The sequence below is a fragment of the Ornithorhynchus anatinus genome, chromosome 2 (genome assembly GCF_004115215.2).
Source record: "Ornithorhynchus anatinus isolate Pmale09 chromosome 2, mOrnAna1.pri.v4, whole genome shotgun sequence".
In the NCBI taxonomy this organism is placed as follows: domain Eukaryota; kingdom Metazoa; phylum Chordata; class Mammalia; order Monotremata; family Ornithorhynchidae; genus Ornithorhynchus; species Ornithorhynchus anatinus.
The window spans coordinates 22311566-22333128 of record NC_041729.1 but is presented as its reverse complement, the minus strand read 5'-3'; the positions used below and the strand labels follow the sequence as shown (position 1 = coordinate 22333128).

Below are 21563 nucleotides of genomic sequence, written 5' to 3'. Positions count from 1 at the left end.
GGAGGAGGAGGAGGAGAGGGGTGGAGAGCGGGGCAGGCCCGTTGGAGGGGCGCGAGGCCAGGGCCGGGGGGCGGGGGGAGGAGGGCGGGGTTCAGGTGAGGCATCTTAGCGCGGCCGCGGGGGCTGCTGGGACAGGCCGGACCGCGTGCCGCCTCGGCGCAAGCGCAGTGGGGGCGGCCCCCTCTGGCCGCGGGCCCGCCGAGGCTGATCCCCGGCCGGGCGGGAGGGCGGGAGGGCCGTCGGACGTCGACCGGCCATGGCGGAGCGGGAGTTCGCGTCGCTGGAGCAGTGCTTGGAGCGGCACCTGCCCCCCGGGGAGCTGCGGGAGGCGAAGAGGATCCTGTTCGGGAAGGAAACGAGGTGATGGGGTGGGGGGAGGGGAGAGGGGGAATGGGCTGCGCCGAGCGCCCCGGGGGCTGCCGGGAAAGGCGAGAGTTGCCTCATGGCGCCATTGCGGGCCTGTCAGGGCCGACCTGCCTTGAGGCCCTCGAGGTCCCCACATTCAAGCCAAGCGCCCACTAATAATAATAATGTTGGTATTTGTTAAGCGCTTACTATGTGCGGAGCACTGTTCTAAGCGCCGGATTTGATACGGCGTAATCAGGTTGTCCCACGTGAGGCTCCCAGTCTTCATCCCCATTTGACACATGAGGGAACCGAGGCCCAGAGAAGTGAAGTGACTTGCCCACAGTCACCCAGCTGACAAGTGGCAGAGCCGGGATTCGAACCCATGGACTCTGACTCCCAAGCCCGGACTCTTTCCACTGAGCCACGCGCTTGAATGTTGGTATTTGTTAAGCGCTTACTATATGCAGAGCACTGTTCTAAGCGCCGGATTTGATACGGCGTAATCAGGTTGTCCCACGTGAGGCTCCCAGTCTTCGTCCCCATTTGACACATGAGGGAACCGAGGCCCGGAGAAGTGACTTGCCCACAGTCACACAGCTGCCAGGTGGCAAGCCGGGATTCGAACTCGTGACCTCCGACTCCCAAGGCTGGGCTCTTTCCACCGACCCGCACTTGCCCCAGGATAACTATCATAATTATGGTATTTAAATGCTAAACTACGTGCCGGACACGGCCCTAAGTGCTGGGGAGGACAAGCAGATCGGGTTGGACCCACAGGCTCCGTCCTCTTTGGGGCTCAAAGTCTCCATTCCCATTGTACAGATGAGGCCCAGAGAAATTGGGATTTATACCTTACTTATATACCAAGCACTGTTCTAAGTGCTGGAGGTGATGCAAGGTGAAGCGACTTGTGCAAATAATAATAATGTTGGTATTTGTTAATAATGTTGGTATTTGTTAAGCGCTTACTATCTGCTGAGCACTGTTCTAAGCGCTGGGGGAGATACAGGGTCATCAGGTTGTCCCACGTGAGGCTCACAGTTAATCCCCATTTTACAGATGAGGGAACTGCGGCATAGAGAAGTGAAGTGACTCGCCCACAGTCACACAGCTGACAAGTGGCAGAGCCGGGAGTCGAACTCATGACCTCTGACTCCGAAGCCCAGGCTCTTTTCCACTGAGCCACGCTGCTTCCCCAAGCACTTACTATGTGCAGAGCACTGTTCTAAGCGCCAGATTAGATACAGCATAATCAGGTTGTCCCACGTGAGGCTCCCAGTCTTCATCCCCATTTGACACATGAGGGAACTGAGGCCCAGTGAGGTGACTTGACCGCAGTCACACAGCTGCCAAGTGACAGAGCGGGGATTCGAACACGTGACCTCTGACTCCCACACCCGGGCTCTTTCCATTGAGCCATGCTGCATAATTACGGTATTTAAGTGCCAAACTACGTTCCAGACACGGCCCTAAGCACTGGGGTGGACAAGAAGATCGGGTTGGACCCACAGGCCCCGTCCCCTGTGGGCTCAAAGTCTCCATCCCCATTGTACAGATGAGGCCCAGAGAAGTTGGGACTGTGGGCAAGTCATTTAACTTCTCTGTTGCCTCAGTTACCTCATCTGTAAAATGGGGATTAACTGTGAGCATCACGTGGGACAACCTGATTACCCTGTTTTTACCCCAGCGCTTAGAACAGTGCTCTGCACACAGTAAGCGCTTAACAAATACCGACATCATTATTATTATTTAAGCGCTTCCTATATGCCGAGCACTGTTCTAAGCGCTGGGGGCGATGCAAGGTGAAGTGACTTGTGCGAAGTGGATTGTACATTCCAAGCGCTCAGTACAGTGCTCTGCACCTAGTAAGCGCTCAATAAGTACTATCGAATGAAGGAATGAATGACTTGCCCAAGGTCACACAGCAGGAGCCGGGATTAGAGGCAGCTTGCGGACTCGCGAAATGGCAAGGTAAACCCATTCACCTCACTGTGAGCAGAGAACATGTCTACCTATTCTCTTATAGTCTATGCCCCAAGCGCTTAGTACAGAGCTCTGCACACAGTAGCTTAATAAATACGATTGATTGGTTTCGAGTCGGTCAACCAAATTTATTGAGCGCGTACTACGTGGAGAGTAGTGTACTGAACGCTTGGGAGAGCACAGTATAACAGTGCAGCAGACCTATTCCCTGCCCAATACGAGCGTACAGTCTCTAGACTGTACGTTCGTTGTGGGCAGGGAACGTGTCTCCCAACTCTGTTTTATTGTACTCTCCCAAGCGCTTAGTGCAGGTCTCTTCTTGTAGTAAGCACTCAAATACCATTGATGATGACGATGGTCTCTTCCGTTATCCAGCGCCCAGGCCAGAAGCTTCCTCCTTCCTTCCCTCCCTCCCCCGGGGCAGGAACTAGATGGTTGGGTCACCAGGGGCAGATGAGTTTGCTGAGCACCGGTTAAACAGCTGGTAAATCAAGGAAGCTTAGTGTGGTGTAAAGAGCAATTAAACTAATAATGCAAAATGGGAAACAAAGATCCCTTAAAGTTGACTAACTTTCCCCCAAAAGAACCGACATCCCGCAGGTAGTCATTCAGCCAGCCAGCTAGCCAACTCCTGGGCCCCCTCCCTGACCACCAGTGAAAGAGCCAGGTCGCTGGGTGCGGATCATTACCCCAAGGACGGTGTTGACTCTATTTATTGCCATTGTTCTTGTCTGCCTGTCTCCCCCGATTAGACTGTAAGCCCGTCAAAGGGCAGGGACCGTCTCTGTTGCCGATTTGTACATTCCAAGCGCTTAGTACAGTGCTCTGCACATAGTAAGCGCTCAATAAATACTATTGAGAGAAATAAATACTAATAAATACTAAAAATAAATACTAAGAGAAGCAGCCTGGCTCAGTGGAGTCTGGGCTTTGGAGTCAGGACATGGGTTTGAATCCCAGCTCGGCCACTTGTCAGCTGTGTGACTTTGGGCAAGTCACTTAACTTCTCTGTGCCTCAGTTACCTCATCTGTAAAATGGGGATTAAGACTGTGAGCCCCACGTGGGACAACCTGATTCCCCTGTGTCTACCCCAGGGCTTAGAACAGTGCTCGGCACATAGTAAGCGCTTAACAAATACCAACATTATTATTATTATTATTACTATTGAATGAATGGGAGGAGAGGCTGGGGGAGCTCACTTTCTTTTCTCCTTTACCTCCTCCTCCCCCTTCAACCTCTGGCAGGACGGGAGAGCTTAAATAAACTTGGCTTTTCGTGGGAGTTTTAGGTCAAATTGTGGGCGATCATGCCAAGTTTGAGGTGATTATCAACTCCTGTGACCAAAGTCTGAAAGCAAATCAGTACTTTGGCCTTGTTACCTCACATTTTTCATTCGAAATTGAGTAAACTAATCTGACAACTGCTTGGACGAACTAAAGTCCCTTCTCCTTCTTCTCTTCCTATTGATCTGAATCGTGTGCTTTCTGGGGATCAACTGGGTCTGGTGGCCAAAACATAAAGGAAACAGAACTTAGGGAAATTGTGTAGTTTTATTTTGCCCCCTAAAGGACAAAACTTATGGAAAATTGAGATTCCTTATAACCCAAAATCCTTCATTAAACTCAATTGATTCCAAACTGTAGTTTATGCTCTTCTTAAATATGAAATTTTAAATAGCTCTGATTAGTCTTTATTTCATTACAGTGCAATTGAAAAACAATTGCATATTAATTCCCAAAATACCGTTCGGGGGTTCTGAAAACAATCTCTTGGCATAATTAGGTTATTGACATAATTAAGATTCACTGACTTAGTTTCTAATTTTAGAAAACTCATTAATGACTTCATGTTAAGGAGGAAAACAAACGGTGAAAGGGACAGTTCAACTGAAGACAGAATTGGGTTCCTGAACTGATGGTTCTAGGTATCAATTGCCAACCTGGACTTTTTTTTTCCTAATATACTCTTGGGTCATTGTCAGCAGCCATTAGGTTTCTTTAGGAGATGGGGAGAAATAGAGTTCTGGAGGAGGTATTTCCTTCAGGTGCCTCAGGGTGGTGGTTCCAGAGAAGGGTAAAACTGGTCAGGTTCTAAAGGCAGAAGATTGTATATAAGTGGGAACAGGTTACGTCTGAGAAAATATATCCAGGTCCCGAAGGTGGGCATTTCTTCGTGGAGACAGGATTGTCCCTGTTAGGGTAAAAGGGGGAGTTTCCCTGATATGGGAGTATTTCCTGATGAGGGGATAGAGATGTTCTTAAAGAGTTTGTGTAGGTCAGGGGCATGTTCCAGGGCCGGGCTTTAATTAGCATGAGAGTCTTGGAAAATACAGGCAGGTCCCAAGAGTTGCAGATGATCTCTGGAACATTTCATTAACGCATCACAATAATGATAAAGGGGTTGTCTCTATAAGGTCCCTTTCTGTTGGTTACCTCCTTTCTTTTCTCCCTCTTCCTCTCCTCCTACCCTCTGTGAATCCATCTTTGAGAAAACACAAAAGGTTGAGTACTAGTCGTCGTGATCATTGAAATTTTTTTCTGGAACGTGCCCAGAAACTTATTTTTTTTAAGTGTTTATGACTATTGCTCTGAAATCAAAGTAGTTTTCTTCAGCACTGAAAACAAAGGCTGCAGTTGCATTCAAAGCAAAGCTGAGACCACTTCTATTTCTCGCATCTCCATTCTCTTTCCTTTCTTCTCAAAAACGAGAGCTGGAAGAGGGAAAGGATCATGCTGAAGATATCAAAGACATGGTCTGGTTTCTTTCTGCCTTTCTCTTGTTTATTTCTGTATTTGCCTCTATCACCTACATGTCTATTTCTGTCTCCTGGTCACCATTTGTGTGTGTCTCTAAGTATCTTTCATCTTCGTATTTCCAAGTTAAGCCTCCACATACTTCCTACTCCGACTAAACAATTTTGAGTTCCCCAACCAATGAAGGATGTCAGTTAAAAAAAAAAAAATTAAAGGGGAAAGATTAAAAAGAGGGCTGACCAATAAGAGTGGCCAAGAGAAGAATGGGAAAGGTGGGAGTGAAGAAAATAATTTTTCCATGCGACTCCATCATATTTTAAGGAGTTTTCATTCCAGGTTTGACTTAGTGTGTAGACACACAGTAGTATACTAGTACTGCACATAGTAAGTGCTCAATAAATACCATAGATTGATTGTTACCACGTTACCCGCTCCTATATTTTGAAGGCTGATTGATTCAATTATCTGGATCAGTCAAAGGTGCATTAAAGTAGAGCCTAGGCATGTTCTAAACACCCATAGACACCATCTTTGCCTTGAGTTCTAATTTCAAAATAATGCTTTCATTGAGTGCTTAGTGTGTGCAGAATACTGAATCAAGCACTTGGGAGAGTTCAGTTGAATTATATAATTGATTCTTGTCCTCAAGGAGCTTACTGTCTACCAAGGGAGACAGACACTAAAATAAGTTGGAGATGGGTTGGGGAGTGAGTAATAGAGTATGGAAGATATGCACATAAATGTTTTGGCATGGAAGTGCTCAAGTGGCAATTGTAAGACTATAAAATGAGGAAAACAGAAATTAATCTAGTAAAGCATCCTGAAGGAAATGTAATTTCAGAAGGTCTTAGAAAATCTGGTCTGTCAGATATTGAGGGGGAGAGAGTTCCAGGCAGGAAGGAGGGTATGAGCAAGAGCTTGGTAGTTGGAAGCACAGTGGGTATGTTGTCTTTCAAGGAACAAAAAAGGTGAGCTGAAATAAGTTGGGAAAAAAAGCAAATAAGTAGAAGGGAGGGAGTTGATTGAAGCTTTAAGCCAGTGGTTAGTTGTCTCTGCTTGATGTGAAAGGAATTGGCAACCATTTGAGGATTTTGAGGCATGGGGAAGACTTGTGCAGAAAGATATTTTGTAAAATCATCTAAATTTAATAGAGTGAAGTGTGAACGCTTAAAGGAGGAAGGCTGGAGTTGGGGAGATCAATGAGAAGACTAATACAGGGGTCAAGCCAGGCTATGACAAGTGTCCAGACAAGCATCTGTGAGCTCTTGGGTGGAGAAGCTGGGGGACAGAGGCCGGAAATGTTGTGGAAGGAGGATTTTCAGAATTTGGTAATAGGTGGTTGAAAGAGGATGGATTCAATCAATCATTTGTATTAAATACGTACCATGTGCAAAGTACAAAAAGAGTAAGAAGATCCAGTCCTGGGGTCAAGGATAATATCGAGATTGTAGACTTGAGAGATGGGGAGAATGGTGATGTTGTGAACCGAGATGGGAAATTAGGTGAAGGGAAGATGATGAGTTCAGTTTCCGACATTGAGGGCCAGCAGGACTTCCAACCTGAAGGATTGATTTCCACATAGAGGTGTCCCGGATGCAGGAGGAAATGCAAGATTTCTGAGACAGGTAAAGGCTAGAGTGTCCTGGGCTTTAGTCTTGGTTCTGCCATTTGCCTGCTGTATGACTTTGGTCAGGTCACTTAGCTTCACCTTATGTCTGTTTTCTCATCTGTAAATGGGGATTAAAAACCTGGTCTCCCATCTCTTTAAACTCTGAGCTCATGTAGGGCAGGGGACTATGTCCAATCTGCCTATACTGTATCTTCTCCTGCAGTTCATACAGAGCCGAACACGAAGCAGCGTGGCTTAGTGGATAGAGCACAGGCCTGGGAGTCAGCAGGTCATGGGTTCTAATCCCGGCTCTGCCACTTGTCTGCTGTGTGACCTTGGGGAAGGCACTTCACCTCTCTGGGCCTTAGTTCTTTCATCTGTAAAATGGGGATTGAGACTGTGAGCCCCAAATGGGACAGGGACTGTGTCCAACTCGATTTTCTTGTAGCCACCCCAGCGCTTAGTACAATGCCTGGATCAAAGTAAGCACTTAAATACCATAATAATAAATACCATTATTATTATTAATAAACCATTCATTCAATAGTATTTATTGAACGCTTAAGCGCTTGTACTAAGCGCTTGGAACGTACAAATCGGTAACAGATAGAGACAGTCCCTGCCCTTTGACGGGCTTACAGTCTAATTGGGGGAGACGGACAGACAAGAACAATATATCATCATTATTATTATTATTAGTAAGGTGCTTTGGGAGACCTCTGCAGTGAGGTGGTAGTTGAAGCTGGATCAGAGGGAAGGGGTGGAAGAGCACTCCCAAGTGTTTGATTGTAAACTGAGAAGAGACAGGGATCCAGAACAGAGCTTTGAGGTTTATCCACAGTTAAAGAGCAGGCGAAATAGGCCGAGAAGAATCAGTCAAGGGAGAATGAGAAGAGAACAGTGTCAGGAAAACCAGTCAGATAGTGTTTCTCGAAGAAGCTCTGAAGGCAGCCAAGATCTAATGGAAGATCAGGAGAGATGCCTTTTGATTTGACAAGAAGGAGGTGAGTGGTGACCTTGGAGAGAGCAGTTTCGGTGGAGTGAAGGCCTGAAAACAGATCGTAGAAAGTCGAGCATGGAGTTGGAAGGCAGGAAATTGAGGCAGCAGGTTTATACAACTGACTCGGGGACTTTGGACAGGACTGGGAGGAGAGCGATGGGTGCATTAACTGGACGGTGCCCAGGAATCCAGAGAAGGCTTTTTAAGATAGGGGAGATGTGGGTGTGCTTGAAAGCAGAAGGAAATGAGCCATCAGAGAGGGTGTGTGGTTGAAGGTGTCATTTGTAGAGAAAAGGAGACCAGGCTCAAGTCTCTGTAAAGATGAGAAGGGATGGAGGACAGAGGTACAGGTAGAGAAGCAGCGTGGCTCAGTGGAAAGAGCACGGGCTTGGGAGTCAGAGGTCATGGGTTCAAATCCCTGCTCTGCCACCTGTCAGCTGTGTGACTGTGGGCAAGTCACTTCACTTCTCTGTGTCTCAGTTACCTCATCTGGAAAATGGGGATTAAGACTGTAAACCTCATGGGGGACAACCTGATTACCCTGTGTTTACCCCAACGCCTAGAACAGTGCTGTGCACATAGTAAGCGCTTAACAAATACCAACATTATTATTATTTTGAAAAGAGGTAGGAGATTGCCTGTTGAAGACAGCTGAGAAGAATGATAGTAGATTATGGGATGGGAGGGTACTCAATAAATACTAATGGTGGTGAAGGTTATGAGTCCCTACGAGTCCTAGTTTAGTCCTTGATATTTAGCCAACAGGAGATTAGAAAAGAGGAAATTGCTAAAATCTCCCCACAGTTTAGAAATTGAACCAATCAAACTGCCGGTTTTGCTCTTTAAAACATTGGAGGTGGAAGGGAAAATTGGGGGGAGTTCACGTCCGATGGTTTCAATTTGGTCAACAGGGCAATTGGCAACGTCATCAAGTGCAAGAGGGAGGAGGTGGGCGCCGGGAGTGTCAGGAGGGAGGTGGCGGGGGAGTCGATGAGGGAAGAAGGGTGGTATTGCTGAGTGGGAAGGAGGGCAGAATCATAGCAAGGATGAATTAGGAGTGGCTGAAGTCAGCCCGGCTTCTGACTTTCCACTGACAGTGCTCCGTGGCACGAGTGCAGTAGCGGAGGAAGTATTCTGTGGAGGAGGGTCCAGGGTGGTGAGGCCGAGAGAGGGCCAGGAGGCCAGGGAGTTGAGTTTGGTAGTGAGGGTGATGTGCAGAGTGAGAATTTATTCATCAAGAATAAATGCAACTTGGCAGAGTGGATAGAGCACAGGCCTGGGAGTCAGAAGGTCATGGGTTCTAATCCTGACTCCAGCACTTGCCTTCTGTGTGACCTTGGGCAAGTCACTCTACCTCTCTGTGCCTTAGTTCCCTCATCTGTACTGAGACTGGGAGCCTCGCTTAGGACAGGGACTGTGTCCAATCTGATGTGCTTGTATCCACCCAGAATTTAGTACAGTGCCTGGCACAAAGTAAGTGCTTAACAAATACCATAAAAATAATAGCAATATTATAATTATCAAGAGAGGAGGGTAAGTAGGGAATGTTGAGTATAGTAAGTACTTAACACATACCATTATTATTATCATTATTATTCAGTTTAGCGAATAACACTAATTGTGATATTAGGTGTTTACTATTAACTGTACTAAGTTCTGGAGTATCTACCCCAGTCCCTGCCCCTTATTTAGCTCGTAGCCTGTGGAGAAGGGAGAATAAGTATTTACTCCATCTTTTACAGATGGGGAAACTGAAGCACAGAGACATTTAAGTGATTTGCCCAAGGTCACACCACAGACAGAATCCGTGTCTCCCGACTCCCAGTCCTGTGCCCCCTCCACTTGGCCATGCTGCTTTTCGTGGTGCCAAGAACTGAAGGAAAAATCCCTCTATCGGCTCTTCCACTTACCTGCCCCCACAGTATTAGTGAACTGTTTGGACAGGAACGATATGTAAAGTATCTCTGATACCTCTTTACTTCCCTCTCCGGTTAGGGAGAGCTGAGCTGGGGTGAGATCATACAGAGGAAGCCAGAATCCACTTACCCCAGCCATGGGGATGGAATCTTATTTTCTAAGCCAACAAGTAGCCCGTCATTCACCTTTCTGCTCTTGTTCCTACATGGTTTTTGGTGTTCGTTTGTTTTTTCAGTAGAAAGTTGGAGGAGAAAGGGTAATGAAATGTCCAGAGCCCTTCCTTGTTCATTTGAGTTTCACCACTTCTTATCCCTGTAACCAAAGCTAGTCTCAGCTTATGGTTAGCACATTTTTCTCCATTAAAAGGAAGCTTGCCCCATCACAGAATCTTTATTTGAATTCAATATTTGTGTGATTTTCATGTGTAAAGAATAGAAGTTTTCTTAAGGTGCTGCAAATTGAACTTGCCCTGAGTTTTTAAAAAGTGTGTTTTTTCACATTAGCAAAACAATACTCAATGCACTAAAATAGGAATATGAATAGCCATTGAACCTGAAGTGTGTGATACCACCCAAGTGTGAGGCTTCATCCTGAGAAGCTTTTTCTGGCCATATATTCCTGCCCAGCATGACCCTGAACCTGAGGTAAATTAAAGTTTAGCCTACATGATCAATTGGAAATAACAAGCGACTGGAGAAACAGCGTGGCCTAATGGAAAGAGTAAGGACCCGGGTTCTATTTCTGCAGTGTGACCTTGTTGGGCAATCCACTCAGCCTCTCTGTGCCTCAGTTTCCTCATTTGTAAAGTGGGGATTCAATGCCTGTTCTTGCTGCTACTTAGACTGGGAGCCCCATGTGAGACAAGGATTGTGTCTGACATGATTATGTCCGTGCTTGACATCTAGTAAGTGCTTAATGTCTCAGTTATAACTATTACCCATGAGAATGTTAAAAATGTGATCTTGTGGTGGTGGGGGGGAAAATCTGGTAACAATGACATAGCCAAGTAATCTGGTTTTGGAAGCTTTGACTCCCCCCACTCCCTCACCCTTCATCATGCTGGCACTTGGATCTGTCCTCTTTATTCACCCACCCTCAGCCCCACAGCACTTATATACCTAACCGTAATTTATTTTAATGTCTGTCTACCCCTCTAGACTGTAAGCTGCATGTGGGCAGAGAACTTGACTACTGACTCTGTTATAGTGTGCTCTGCACAAAGTAAGTGTTCTATAAATGTGATTCAAGTGCATAGTATAGTGCTCTTCACATAGTAAGCACTCAATAAATACAGTTGATTGATTGAGACATCGAGCTACAGCAGGAATGGCCAAGCTTAACCTGGATCTAGCTCACCAGCTGATTGATCATGGAATTAGTAATTGCTTTGCCCTCAATGGCCCACTGTGGATGCAGTCAGCCATCCTTGCATCCTTAAGAGAAGCAGTGTGGCTTAGAGGCAAGAGCCCGGGCTCGGGAGTCAGAGGACCTGGGTTCTAATCCTGGCTCCGCCACTCATCTGCTGTGTGACCCTGGGCAAGACACTTCACTTCTCTGGGCTTCAGGTCCCTTATCTGTAAAATGGGGATGAAGACTGTGAGCCCCACGCGGGACAACCTGTTTACCCTGTACCTACCCCAGTGCTTGGCACATAGTAAGCGCTTAACAAATAACATCACCATCATCATCCTGGGGCAGTCAGAGCTAGAGTGGGGGCAATAGTGTGATAGAGTAGTTGGTAGCTGGTTAGACACAACCATATGTGGGTGGAAATACAGCTGCTTCCACCATTTTAATCCCCTTCTAACCCCCTACTCTTCACACTGCCAGCCCAGGGTGGTGAGGGGAGAGACAGAGAGAGACTTGCCCCAGTTTTTGAAACTTTGCAAATTGTTGGTTCACCGGTCCAAATAATGCCCACTCCCTATTGAATAATCCCCTTCCTGATTTTCATAAACAAATGGTACATTTCCATGGACAAGGCAAACATTTTCAGAAAAGCCTCTGCAACCCGAAGCATCACGCTAATGGAAACAAAGATTGTTCCTTGCTGACTACTGTTTCTGAAGACTCATACCACTAGTCTCATGACAGAGCCTTCCCCAGTTACCACACTGTCAGCACTTCCCCCCCGATTAACCCATCACACTTCAAGATTTTTCAGCCCCAATTCCTAGGGACCCTCCAGTCTGTATGAGAGTAGAATGCAGAGCTTCCAGCAGTTGTGGCGACAGTAAACAAATGAACAGACTCATGCTCCGGTTGGGAGTTTACCTGACAAAATTATATATCCAAAAAAAAAAAAAATACCCCAAATTACTTTCAGCCAGTGCCTCAATTCTGGCCGAAAGCTTATGGGTTTGGGATTTTCTTTCTCAGAACAGATTTGGTGGTTGCCTTTGGTTTTTGGAGCATTTGAAAGCTGGGAGGTAGCCAATGCATTCTGTATGCTATCCCATTAAAGGTTCTGGAAATGGTAGTGCAGAAACAGGGATAAAGAAATGGGACTCTTGCCTTGCTCTCAGGGTACTCAAAAATACTGTTAAACTACTTTCTTCATCCTTTTCTTTGTTCATCATGTTCTTTAAAAATAGAGTGGCACAGAAGTGTGGGGTGGAGGTTCTCAGTTTTGCAAGGCGCTTGAGGGGTGGTGAAGATACTTGAACATTTAATAAAGATGACCTCCTTTTTCATTTTAGACAACTTGAGCTGCCTAGTGGTGCTTTAGAAGCTGCCTCTGAACTGGATTTTGAACTGCAGGGCTATGCATTTCAAGCAGCTGCTGAACAGTTAAGGCAACCACGGATTGTTCGAGTGGGACTGATTCAGAATAAAATTCCACTTCCCACCGATTCACCAGTGGCAGAGCAGGTATGATTTCTTAAAGATGAGGTTGTGGGCTAACAGCTTTTGTAGGAAGATTTATTTTGAACATTAAAATATCATCTCAGTTTATTTGTTGGAAAGACATTTTTCACATAAATCATCAATCATAAAGTATTAACTTTTTAGTCACCCTTTTATATTATATTTAATAATGATATTTACTAAAGCCTTACTACGTCACAAGTGGTGGAATTGATATGAGATAATCTGATCGGACACAGTTCTTGTCTCACCTAGTGCTGCCAGCCTAAAAGGTAAGGAGATCAGATACCTCTTGTCTGTTAAGAGATGAGGGAACAGACACAGAGAGGGTAAGCGATTTGCCCAGGGTCACCCATTGGACAGACCTGGGACTAGAACCAAGCTTCCCTGATTCAAGGGTCCATTCTCTCTCCCCTGGGGCATGTTGCCTCCCCAATATCTAACTACTTAGGTAAATGGATCTGTGAAATATTCCTACCTTGAACTGTAAGATGGAAAATGGGGGGAAAAGTATCAAACACAAATTCAAATTTGCAGCCTAAGATATCTCCAGGTTGTTTACAGTAAGGTATCATACTACAGGGAGCAGAAAAAAAGACTTGTTGGAAACTATCAAAAGAGAGGGGGAAAATGAATATATGAATGCAGGAATTTACCTGTTTTGTAATCTAGGACTCTGTGTCTCCCAAGGACAGGAGAGGTCACCTTGATCATCCCTTACTTTGGTCCAGCCTAGAGAAGTCCTTGGGTAAATAGCATTGCAAACAAATAATCCTGTATTAGTTAGAACTAATGGTCAAATTTGAAGTCACATGGCCACAGTCCACAGACAAAGACAACCTGGTGCAGGTGTGTAGAAGCTGCACATTTCAAATCTGAGCATGAATGTTATTCGTAATAGGGATTGAAAGCTCTCTTTAACAAAAAGTTACCTTTTATAAAATTAGGTGGCTGCCCTGCACAGACGCATTGAGGAGATTGTGGAAGTAGCTGCGAAGTGTGGAGTTAATGTGGTTTGCTTTCAGGAAGCTTGGAGTGAGTATATTGTGGACTTGTATCCTTCCTTCGCCAGTCCCTAATTGGGATCTCCATTCTTGTCACCATGACAGTTCCCATGGCAGCTAATTCCTAATCCTCTCTCTCCTCTTTTGGTGATAGAAAAATTCTTATGCGCCAAGCAATAAGTAGTGAACACAGGAAAGACACTTGCAATCCAATGTTAATTGCTTTTCATCCCATTTCGGATTCAAAGGAAAAATCAGCTAAATTCTGAGCGGATATTGGCAGAAAACCTTTGCTAAATTTCAAAAGTGCACCATTGCCTTAGTCAAGGAAAGCAGTGTTGATCAGGAGCAGACTAAGTAGGAATAATGGTCCTGGAGGAGAGTACCCAGATAAGCAGGATGAGAAGCAGCGTGGCATAGTTGGTGAAACACGGGCCTGGGAGTCAGAAGGTCATGTGTTCTAATTCTGGCTCCACCACTTGTCTGCTGTGTGATATTGGGCAAGTCACTTCGCTGCTCTGGGCCACAGTTACCTCGTCTCTAAAATCGGGATTGAGACTGTGAGCCACGTCTGGGACAGGGACATTGTCAGCCGCTTTGCTTGTATCCTCCCCAGCGCTTAGTACAGTGCCTGAAACATAGTAAGCACTTAAAAAAATACCACAGTTATTATCGTTAGCAGACTTCCCAGTCAGTCTGGAAATGTTTTTTGCATCTGATGACCATGAAGTTTTGCCCATGGGTACAGCCTTGGTATCTCAGTTACAAGACCCCATGATCCAATGTGGAGACATCCCAGATATTTCCGCAAGCCTCTAGAGAAAGCAAGTGCTTTTTTTCCTGAGGCAGGTCTGACTTTGCATTTGATCACATAACAGTGAACTACACCTACCTTTTCCCTACTTTGCCTCATCCACCTTCTTGAGAAGATATTCACAACTGGCAGTTTCTGAACAGATAAAGCTTGAAAATATTAAGGGAGAATGGAGGATTATGTATGAAGACAGATTTGCCCTGGGTCTCGTTTTCTCTTTGGACGAATGAGTAAAATGGTGATTTGGAAAATCTTTGGTGGGAAAGTATCCTTCTTAATGGCTTTTTAAAAATATGATGTCCTCATTTCATTTCCCTTTTATTTAAACCACCTTTTTTCCCACTGTCAATGAGTTTCTTAGTTGAACAGCAGATCAGTGAAAGTGAAGGGACGCACTTCTCCAAAGCACTCCCTTCTATTCCCCGTTCCCCTTAACAGAGTCTTTGTAGCTGTTTTATAGTCAATATTTGCCAGGTTTGCGTTGGCAAAGCTAAGCCCAAAAAGATTTGATGATATAATCTAGAAAACGGAAGGCCCAAACAACTGAATGAAATGAAAGAACGGTAACAATCCGAGGAAGTGGTGGTCAAACTAAGAAGAATTAACGTATCTTCTTCTACCAACTACTGAACGGAGTCCAGCTAAAGAGTATGTGAGCTAGATGTCCCCACCAAACCCAGAGCTAATTATTTACCTTGGGGATGCATGTCGTAATTTTCTGTTTTTCCAGCTATGCCCTTTGCTTTCTGCACAAGAGAGAAGCTTCCTTGGACTGAATTTGCAGAGTCGGCAGAAGATGGCCCGACCACCAGGTTCTGCCAGAAGGTAGCAAGTTAAATTTATCACTTTAAGCACTGATTTAGCCAAACTGGATTGAAACATGCAGAAAGGACTAACTGTTTGGGAGCCTGAAATGGTCCAGACTGTTTCCCTAGGATCTTTGAGTTTAGAACCCCACTTAGGCCTGTGCTAAGTCTGATTGCAGTCTGCATCAACCTGGATCTTTTTCCAGTCCCAAATCATCTATATTTTTGTAATTCCAAAGCTACACCCTCCTCCCTGCTGACACATACACCTCAAGTTTCCACAGCCCTTTTAGGGGTGCTTTTCAAATTCCACATTTTCGGGGTTACCTGGATTTGCCTGGGAAAATGTAATAGTTGCTTAGAAGATAGCTACCTTTAGGGATTTTCTGAGTCTTCCCTTAGTAGCATGGGCCAAATATGGGGGTGAGTCCCACAAGGTACATATGCATTTCACGTTATGTAAGAAAAGATATAAAATGCTTGTACTCAATCTACTGAATCCGTAGATGGGTTCAATCATTAGGCAGAATCATTTCCAGTGATCCAAGTGTACATCAGATATTAAGATAGCAACAGGACTGCATCAGTAGAGCATAAAACAAAATCCAGTCACAAATAGATTCTCTCCTTGCCCTAATCTACTCCTATTTTGGAGCCTATATTGTTAAAGGTTTTTACAGATAGGTTTTCCATGGATTTATTGCTGGATCTCTGTCTTTATTTCCTTCTCTCTTTCCATTTCTTTCTCTCTTTCTCTCTCTCTCTCTCTCTCTCTCTCTCTCTCTCTCCCCTCAGCTATGTTCTCTTTCAGCAATGTGGCTTCTCTCCCCAGCTCCTCCTGTTTGCCTTGGCTATCTCCTTGGTCCCGAAAGCCTTGAACTTTTGGTCCCCCATGAATTTAATCCCATTCCTTGGTCCAGTCCCCAGACTTGATTCTGTTGGCTCAGCCTACGGCAAGGTCAGCAGCTGCAAGCACCCGTAGCTTGATTCCTTTAGATGTGCCTTTTCCTGCCTGATGTTCAGTAAAGTCAGGCAGCAGTTTGGATCTTATAAATTTGCAAATGGCCTTCAGGCCCTCTCCTACGTAGCACTTTAATTGACCAGTCTAGAGAAAACCGAGGGTTATTTAGCAATAGAACGTAGATTTTACAGTTCCATTACATTCTAGAAAGCACAAGAGATAAAACCATTTTAATCCAGAAGTTGGCTGGACTGTCACAGCCACATTCCATTAGTTCCATTTCCAAGTCTGTTAGGGACTCCTGACATCATATTCTAACTGGCGGTTAGAATTTCAGTCTTTTTAACACTCATCCTCCCTCCATCCTGTCCCTTCACCCCTCTGCCAGCCTTGGAAAATTCAGAGCCAGCTCAGGAAGCCAAACAGACCGGTAGCAGGTTCTTACATTAGTCTCCACTTGGAAGAAATGAACATGACACTCCTTTGTTGTGACAGATGTTTTGATCATTTTTTAAAGCTGGCAAAGAAACACAACATGGTGGTGGTATCGCCAATCCTGGAACGAGATGACGTACAAGGAGGGATTCTATGGAATACTGCTGTGGTGATTTCAAATTCAGGAGTGGTTCTGGGAAAAACGAGGAAAAATCATATTCCCAGAGTTGGAGATTTCAATGAGGTGAGATTCTGTCAAAATCAACCTCATTCATGTATTTTCTCATGGCATTGCTTGCCTCCATCTTCTTTCCCTGAGGTCGTTGTGGGAAGTACATTCAGATAATAATAATAATAGTTATAATAATGAATAATAATCAGTTCTTCCAGAATCAATCAATGGTATTTATTGAGTCCATGTTATGTGCAGAGCCCTGTATTAAGCACTTGGGAGAGTAAAATATAACAGAATTAGGGGAAACGCTCCCTGCCCATAATGAGTTTACAGTCTAGAGAATGTATGTTTTACCTTGCATTTTTGCTCAAGACTGAAGGGAAAATTAAGGAACGTTCTGCCGACAACACATCTGTCCAGATTCAGCCCGAAGCTGTGTCTGAAAAAATGAACGCTATGACCGCTACGAAACAAGGTTTGTTAGAATTTGGGAAGAACACAATTCCTTATTCCTTTCACCTCTTCACTAGCTATCACCAGTTCAAAATAACGAAAGAACTCTGAGGATCTGGAGTGTTGTGAGGGATCCCTGGGCATCCTAAACAATTAGAGTAAGACTAGATTAAAATATAACTTTGAAGAGAAAGCCGAAGTTGTTTTGGTTTGTTTTATGGTATTTGTTAAGCACTTACTATGTGCCTGGCACTGTCCTAAGTGTGGGGTAGATACAAGCTAATCAGGTTGGACACAGTCCATGTCCCACATGGGACTCACAGTCTTAATTTCCATTTTATAGATGATAATGTTGGTATTTGTTAAGCGTTTACTGTGTGCCAAGCACTGTTCTAAGCGTTGGGGTAGATACAAGGTGATCGGGTTGTCCCATGTGGGGTTCACCGTCTTAATCCCCATTTTACAGATGAGGTAACTGAGGCACAGAGAAGTTAAGTGATTTGCCCAAGATCCCACAGCAGACAGGTGGCGGAGCCAGGATTAAAACCCAGGCCCAAGCTCTGTCTACTAGGTCACATTGCTTCTCTTTTTAATCTGTTAATATTTGGTTTTCTATTTTATTAAGAGCTAGTTTCTCTTTGTGATTCATTTTCCAGTATTTTCTTCAGAAATTGCTTTTTGTACTGGTTACTTAGGACCGATAAAGACATCTTTATCATATAAACATCTCCCACCCTGTGGAACACCCCTTTGTCCCTGAAACGGTATCCAGCCGTGGCTTCACTGACTCTCTTCTTGGTTCTCCTCTTATTTCTCTGGCCATTCATTCAGTCTCTTTCTCGGGCTCCTCCTCTGCCTCCCAACCTCTAACTGTGGGGGTCCCTCAAGGTTCAGTTCTGGGTCCCCTTTTATTCTCCATCTACACCCACTCCCATGGAGAGCTCATTCACTCCAAAGACTTCAACTACCATTTTTATGCAGATGACACCCAAATCTACATTTGCAGCCCTGATCTCTCTCCCTCTCTCCGGTCTCACATCTCCTGCCTTCAAGACATCTCTACTTGGATGTGACATCTCTACTTGGATGTCCTCCCGTCACTTCAAACTTAACATATCCAAAACAGAGCTCCTTATCTTCCCACCCAAACCCTGTCCTCCCCCTGATTTTCCCATCACTGTAGATGGCCCCACCATCCTTCCTGTCTCACAAGCCTGTAACCTTGGTGTTATCCTTGAATCCTCTCATTCAATTCACATATTCAATCTGTCACCAAATCCTGTCGGTCCCACCTTCACAACATCACTAAAATCCACCCTTTCCCCATTTCCTCTCCATCCATACTGCTAACTCATTAATACGGTCACTCTTCGTATCCTTCCTGGACTACTGCATCAGCCTCCTCCCACCCTCCTATCTTTCCCCACTCCTGTCCATACTTCACTCTGTTGCCTGGATCATTTTTCTACAGAAACATTCTGGGCACCTCACCCATTCATCACAAAACTCCTGTGGTTACCCATCCACCTCTGTATCAAAAAAAAACTCCTCTCCATTGTCTTTAAAACACTCCATCACCTGCCTCCCTCTACCTCACCTGACTTCTCTTCTTCTACAACCCAGCCCACACCCTTCACTCCTCTAGTGCTAATCTTCTCACTATGCCTCCATCTCGCTTGTCTCGCCGCCAACCCCTAGCCCATGTCCTGCCTCTGGCCTGGAACATCTTCCCTCCTCTAATCTGACAGGCAACCACCCTCCCCCATTTCAAAGCCTTATTGAAGGCACATCTCCTCCAAGAGGCCTTCCCTGACTAAGCCGTCCTCTCCCCTTCTCGCACTCCTTCTTCTTTCTCTCTGACTTACTCACTTTACTCTTCCCCTCTCCCAGCCCCAGAGCACTTATGTACGTATCTATAATTTTATTTATTTGTATCGATACCTGTCTCCCCCACTCTAGACTGTGAGCTTGTGGGCAGGCAACGCCACTGTTTGTTATATCGTACTTTCCCAAGTGCTTAGTACAGTGGTCTGCACACAGTAAGTGCTCATTAAGTATGATTGATGAATGAATGAAGTAGAAACTCCATATAAATGGTGTGGTGAATAATAATAATTATGGTATTTGTTAAGTGCTTACTATATGCCAAGCACTGTTCTAAACACTGGGGTAGATACAGGATAATCAGGTTGTCCCACTTGGGGCTCACACTTTTAATCCCCATTTTACAGTTGAGGTAACTGAGGCACAGAGGAGTTAAGTGACTTGCCCAAGGTCACACAGCAGACAAGTGGCAGAGCCAGGATTAGAACCCACGTCCTCTAACTCCCAAGCTCGGGCTCTTTCTACTAAGCCACGCTGCTTCTCTTGTGAAAAGAGCCCAAATCTAGGATTTGGAGGTCCCAGATTGTAATCTCAAATTTGACACTTGCTTGACATGCGACTTTGGGCAGGCCCCGAACCTCTCCAGGCCTCAGTTTTTTTACCTTTAAAGTGAACATCATAATGCCTGCCTTTCCCTCCCTCGCTGGGTTGTTGTTAGGATTAAAACGAGCCAAGTAATGTGAATGCACTTTGGGAATAAAAGCACTATATAAAATCAGGGTGATACTATTATAGACCAGATTCCTTTGTTCATACTTCATACTTTGATTGCATGCGATGCTACTAATTATTCTGTCAATTGGAACTGGATGGAGTGGCAAAAAGACTGTAGGCTGAGTCAGCCCAAGGCAAGCATAATTTTTGAAAATAACTTTTCAGAGGAAAAAAGATCTGATTTCTTTTTTTTTTGACCTGAACTTTCAAGGGGCAAGCTGAACATTAGGCCCCAAGCTAATATTAGCAGAGACGGATCTAGGCAGACAAAGTTAATGAGTTTGAAATCACCACCATCAGAGCTTGACCCCGGAAGCCTCATGCTCCGATGCTCACCTGATTGAAAGACGACGCGTATTCTTAGCCCATTTCAGTACTCAGATCTTGCTGCCTTGAGTGGTGGGATGATTTTTTCTTGGAATCTTTTATTTTGTCTCTATCCTTTGTCGCTGGTGCCAAAATAAATAATTTATTTAGATTCTCTAGATTAACTTCCTTGTGGGCAGGGAATATGTCTACCAACTCTGCTATATTGTATACTCCCAAGTGCTTAGTATAGTGCTCTGCACCCAGTAAGTGCTCAATGAATACCACATTGACTGATCAGTGTCATGATGGCACAGCAGCTTTGGGATCGAGTTGGAGGAGGGAAGGGGAGAAGAAGGATGAAACTGGAAAGCAGGAAAGTGTGAAAAGTTCCTTCTACCACAGAGAGAGGAAGTGACAGCTGAAGGAAGTGTGAAACAACTCAAGGCGGATAAATTGTTTCCAAAGGGAAAAAAGGCCCCAGCAAGATGGACAGAAAAGTTGCCTCGTTGCAAACCTGTAGTAAATATCAGCTCATTTTTTCTATCAATCAATCAATAAATGGTATTTGAGAGCCTACTTTATGCAAAGCGATCAGTGGTACTTATTGAGTGCTCACTGTGTGCAAAGCACTTAGAGTTCAGTAGCATTACTAGACATGATCCCTGCTCTCAAGGACTTTACAGGTCTAGTCAGGAGAAGACAGACACTAAAATAATATACAGATAATGGGAGGGGGAAAAATGGATATGTACGTGAGTTAGAACTTAGGTAAGAAGATTCATAAGATATGTACATAAGTGTCATGGGAGGTTGTAAATCGGGTATACTATTGTACTCTCCCAAACGCTTAGCTGATTTATTTTATTATTTTAATGGTATTTATTAAGCACTTACTATATGCCAGGCACTGTACTGAGTGCTCACAATCTTACTCCCCATTTTTGTAGAGGAGGTAACTGAGGCACAGAGAAGTGAAGTGATGTGTCCAAGGTCACGCAGCAGCCAGTTGGTGGAGCCAGGATTAGAACCAGGTCTTGACTCCCCGGCCCAGTGAGTAGAGAGTAGCTTGAGTGGAGTAGGGTGTTAGCTAGGGTGAAAGAGAGAAAAGGTAAGTAGTGAGGGGAGAGCTAATTGACTACTTTAAAGCTAGTCGTCAGGAGTCTCCGCTTAATGTGGCATGGAATGAGTAGTTATCCAAGGTTATTGAGGAAGGAGGAAGCACGTGCAGAACAATATTTTAGAAAAATGATCCGGAGTACAGATCAGTATTGAGACGATCAGTGTTCACTGCGATTAAGCATAGAGAAGCAGGAGAGAAGCAGCATAGTCAAGAGGCAGAGCACAGCACTGGGGAGACAGAAGACTTGGGTTCTAATCCTGGTTCCACCATTTATCGGGTGGGTGACTTGCCCAAGTCACTAGAGTTTTCTGGGCGTCAGTTTCCTCGACTATAAAATGGGGATAAAATGTCATTCTCCCTCTCTGAGACTGTGAACCCTTTTATGGGACAGGGACTGTGTCCAATCTAA

At 44.9% G+C, this 21563-nt stretch overlaps 1 protein-coding gene across 3 annotated transcripts in view; it reads left to right on the top strand.

Annotated features, from left to right (window-relative positions):
* The first annotated feature begins 212 nt into the window (after positions 1 to 212).
* UPB1 (beta-ureidopropionase 1) overlaps positions 213 to 21563 on the top strand; it is a 45656-nt gene continuing 24305 nt past the window's right edge. For all 3 annotated transcript variants that reach the window (XM_029057872.2, XM_029057873.2, XM_029057871.2), the window contains exons 1-5: positions 213 to 360; positions 12311 to 12482; positions 13427 to 13514; positions 15028 to 15122; positions 16582 to 16743. In XM_029057872.2, the coding sequence (XP_028913705.1) occupies positions 257 to 360; positions 12311 to 12482; positions 13427 to 13514; positions 15028 to 15122; positions 16582 to 16743 (621 nt within the window). In that variant the 5' untranslated portion in view covers positions 213 to 256. The remainder of the gene's footprint in view (positions 361 to 12310; positions 12483 to 13426; positions 13515 to 15027; positions 15123 to 16581; positions 16744 to 21563) is intronic.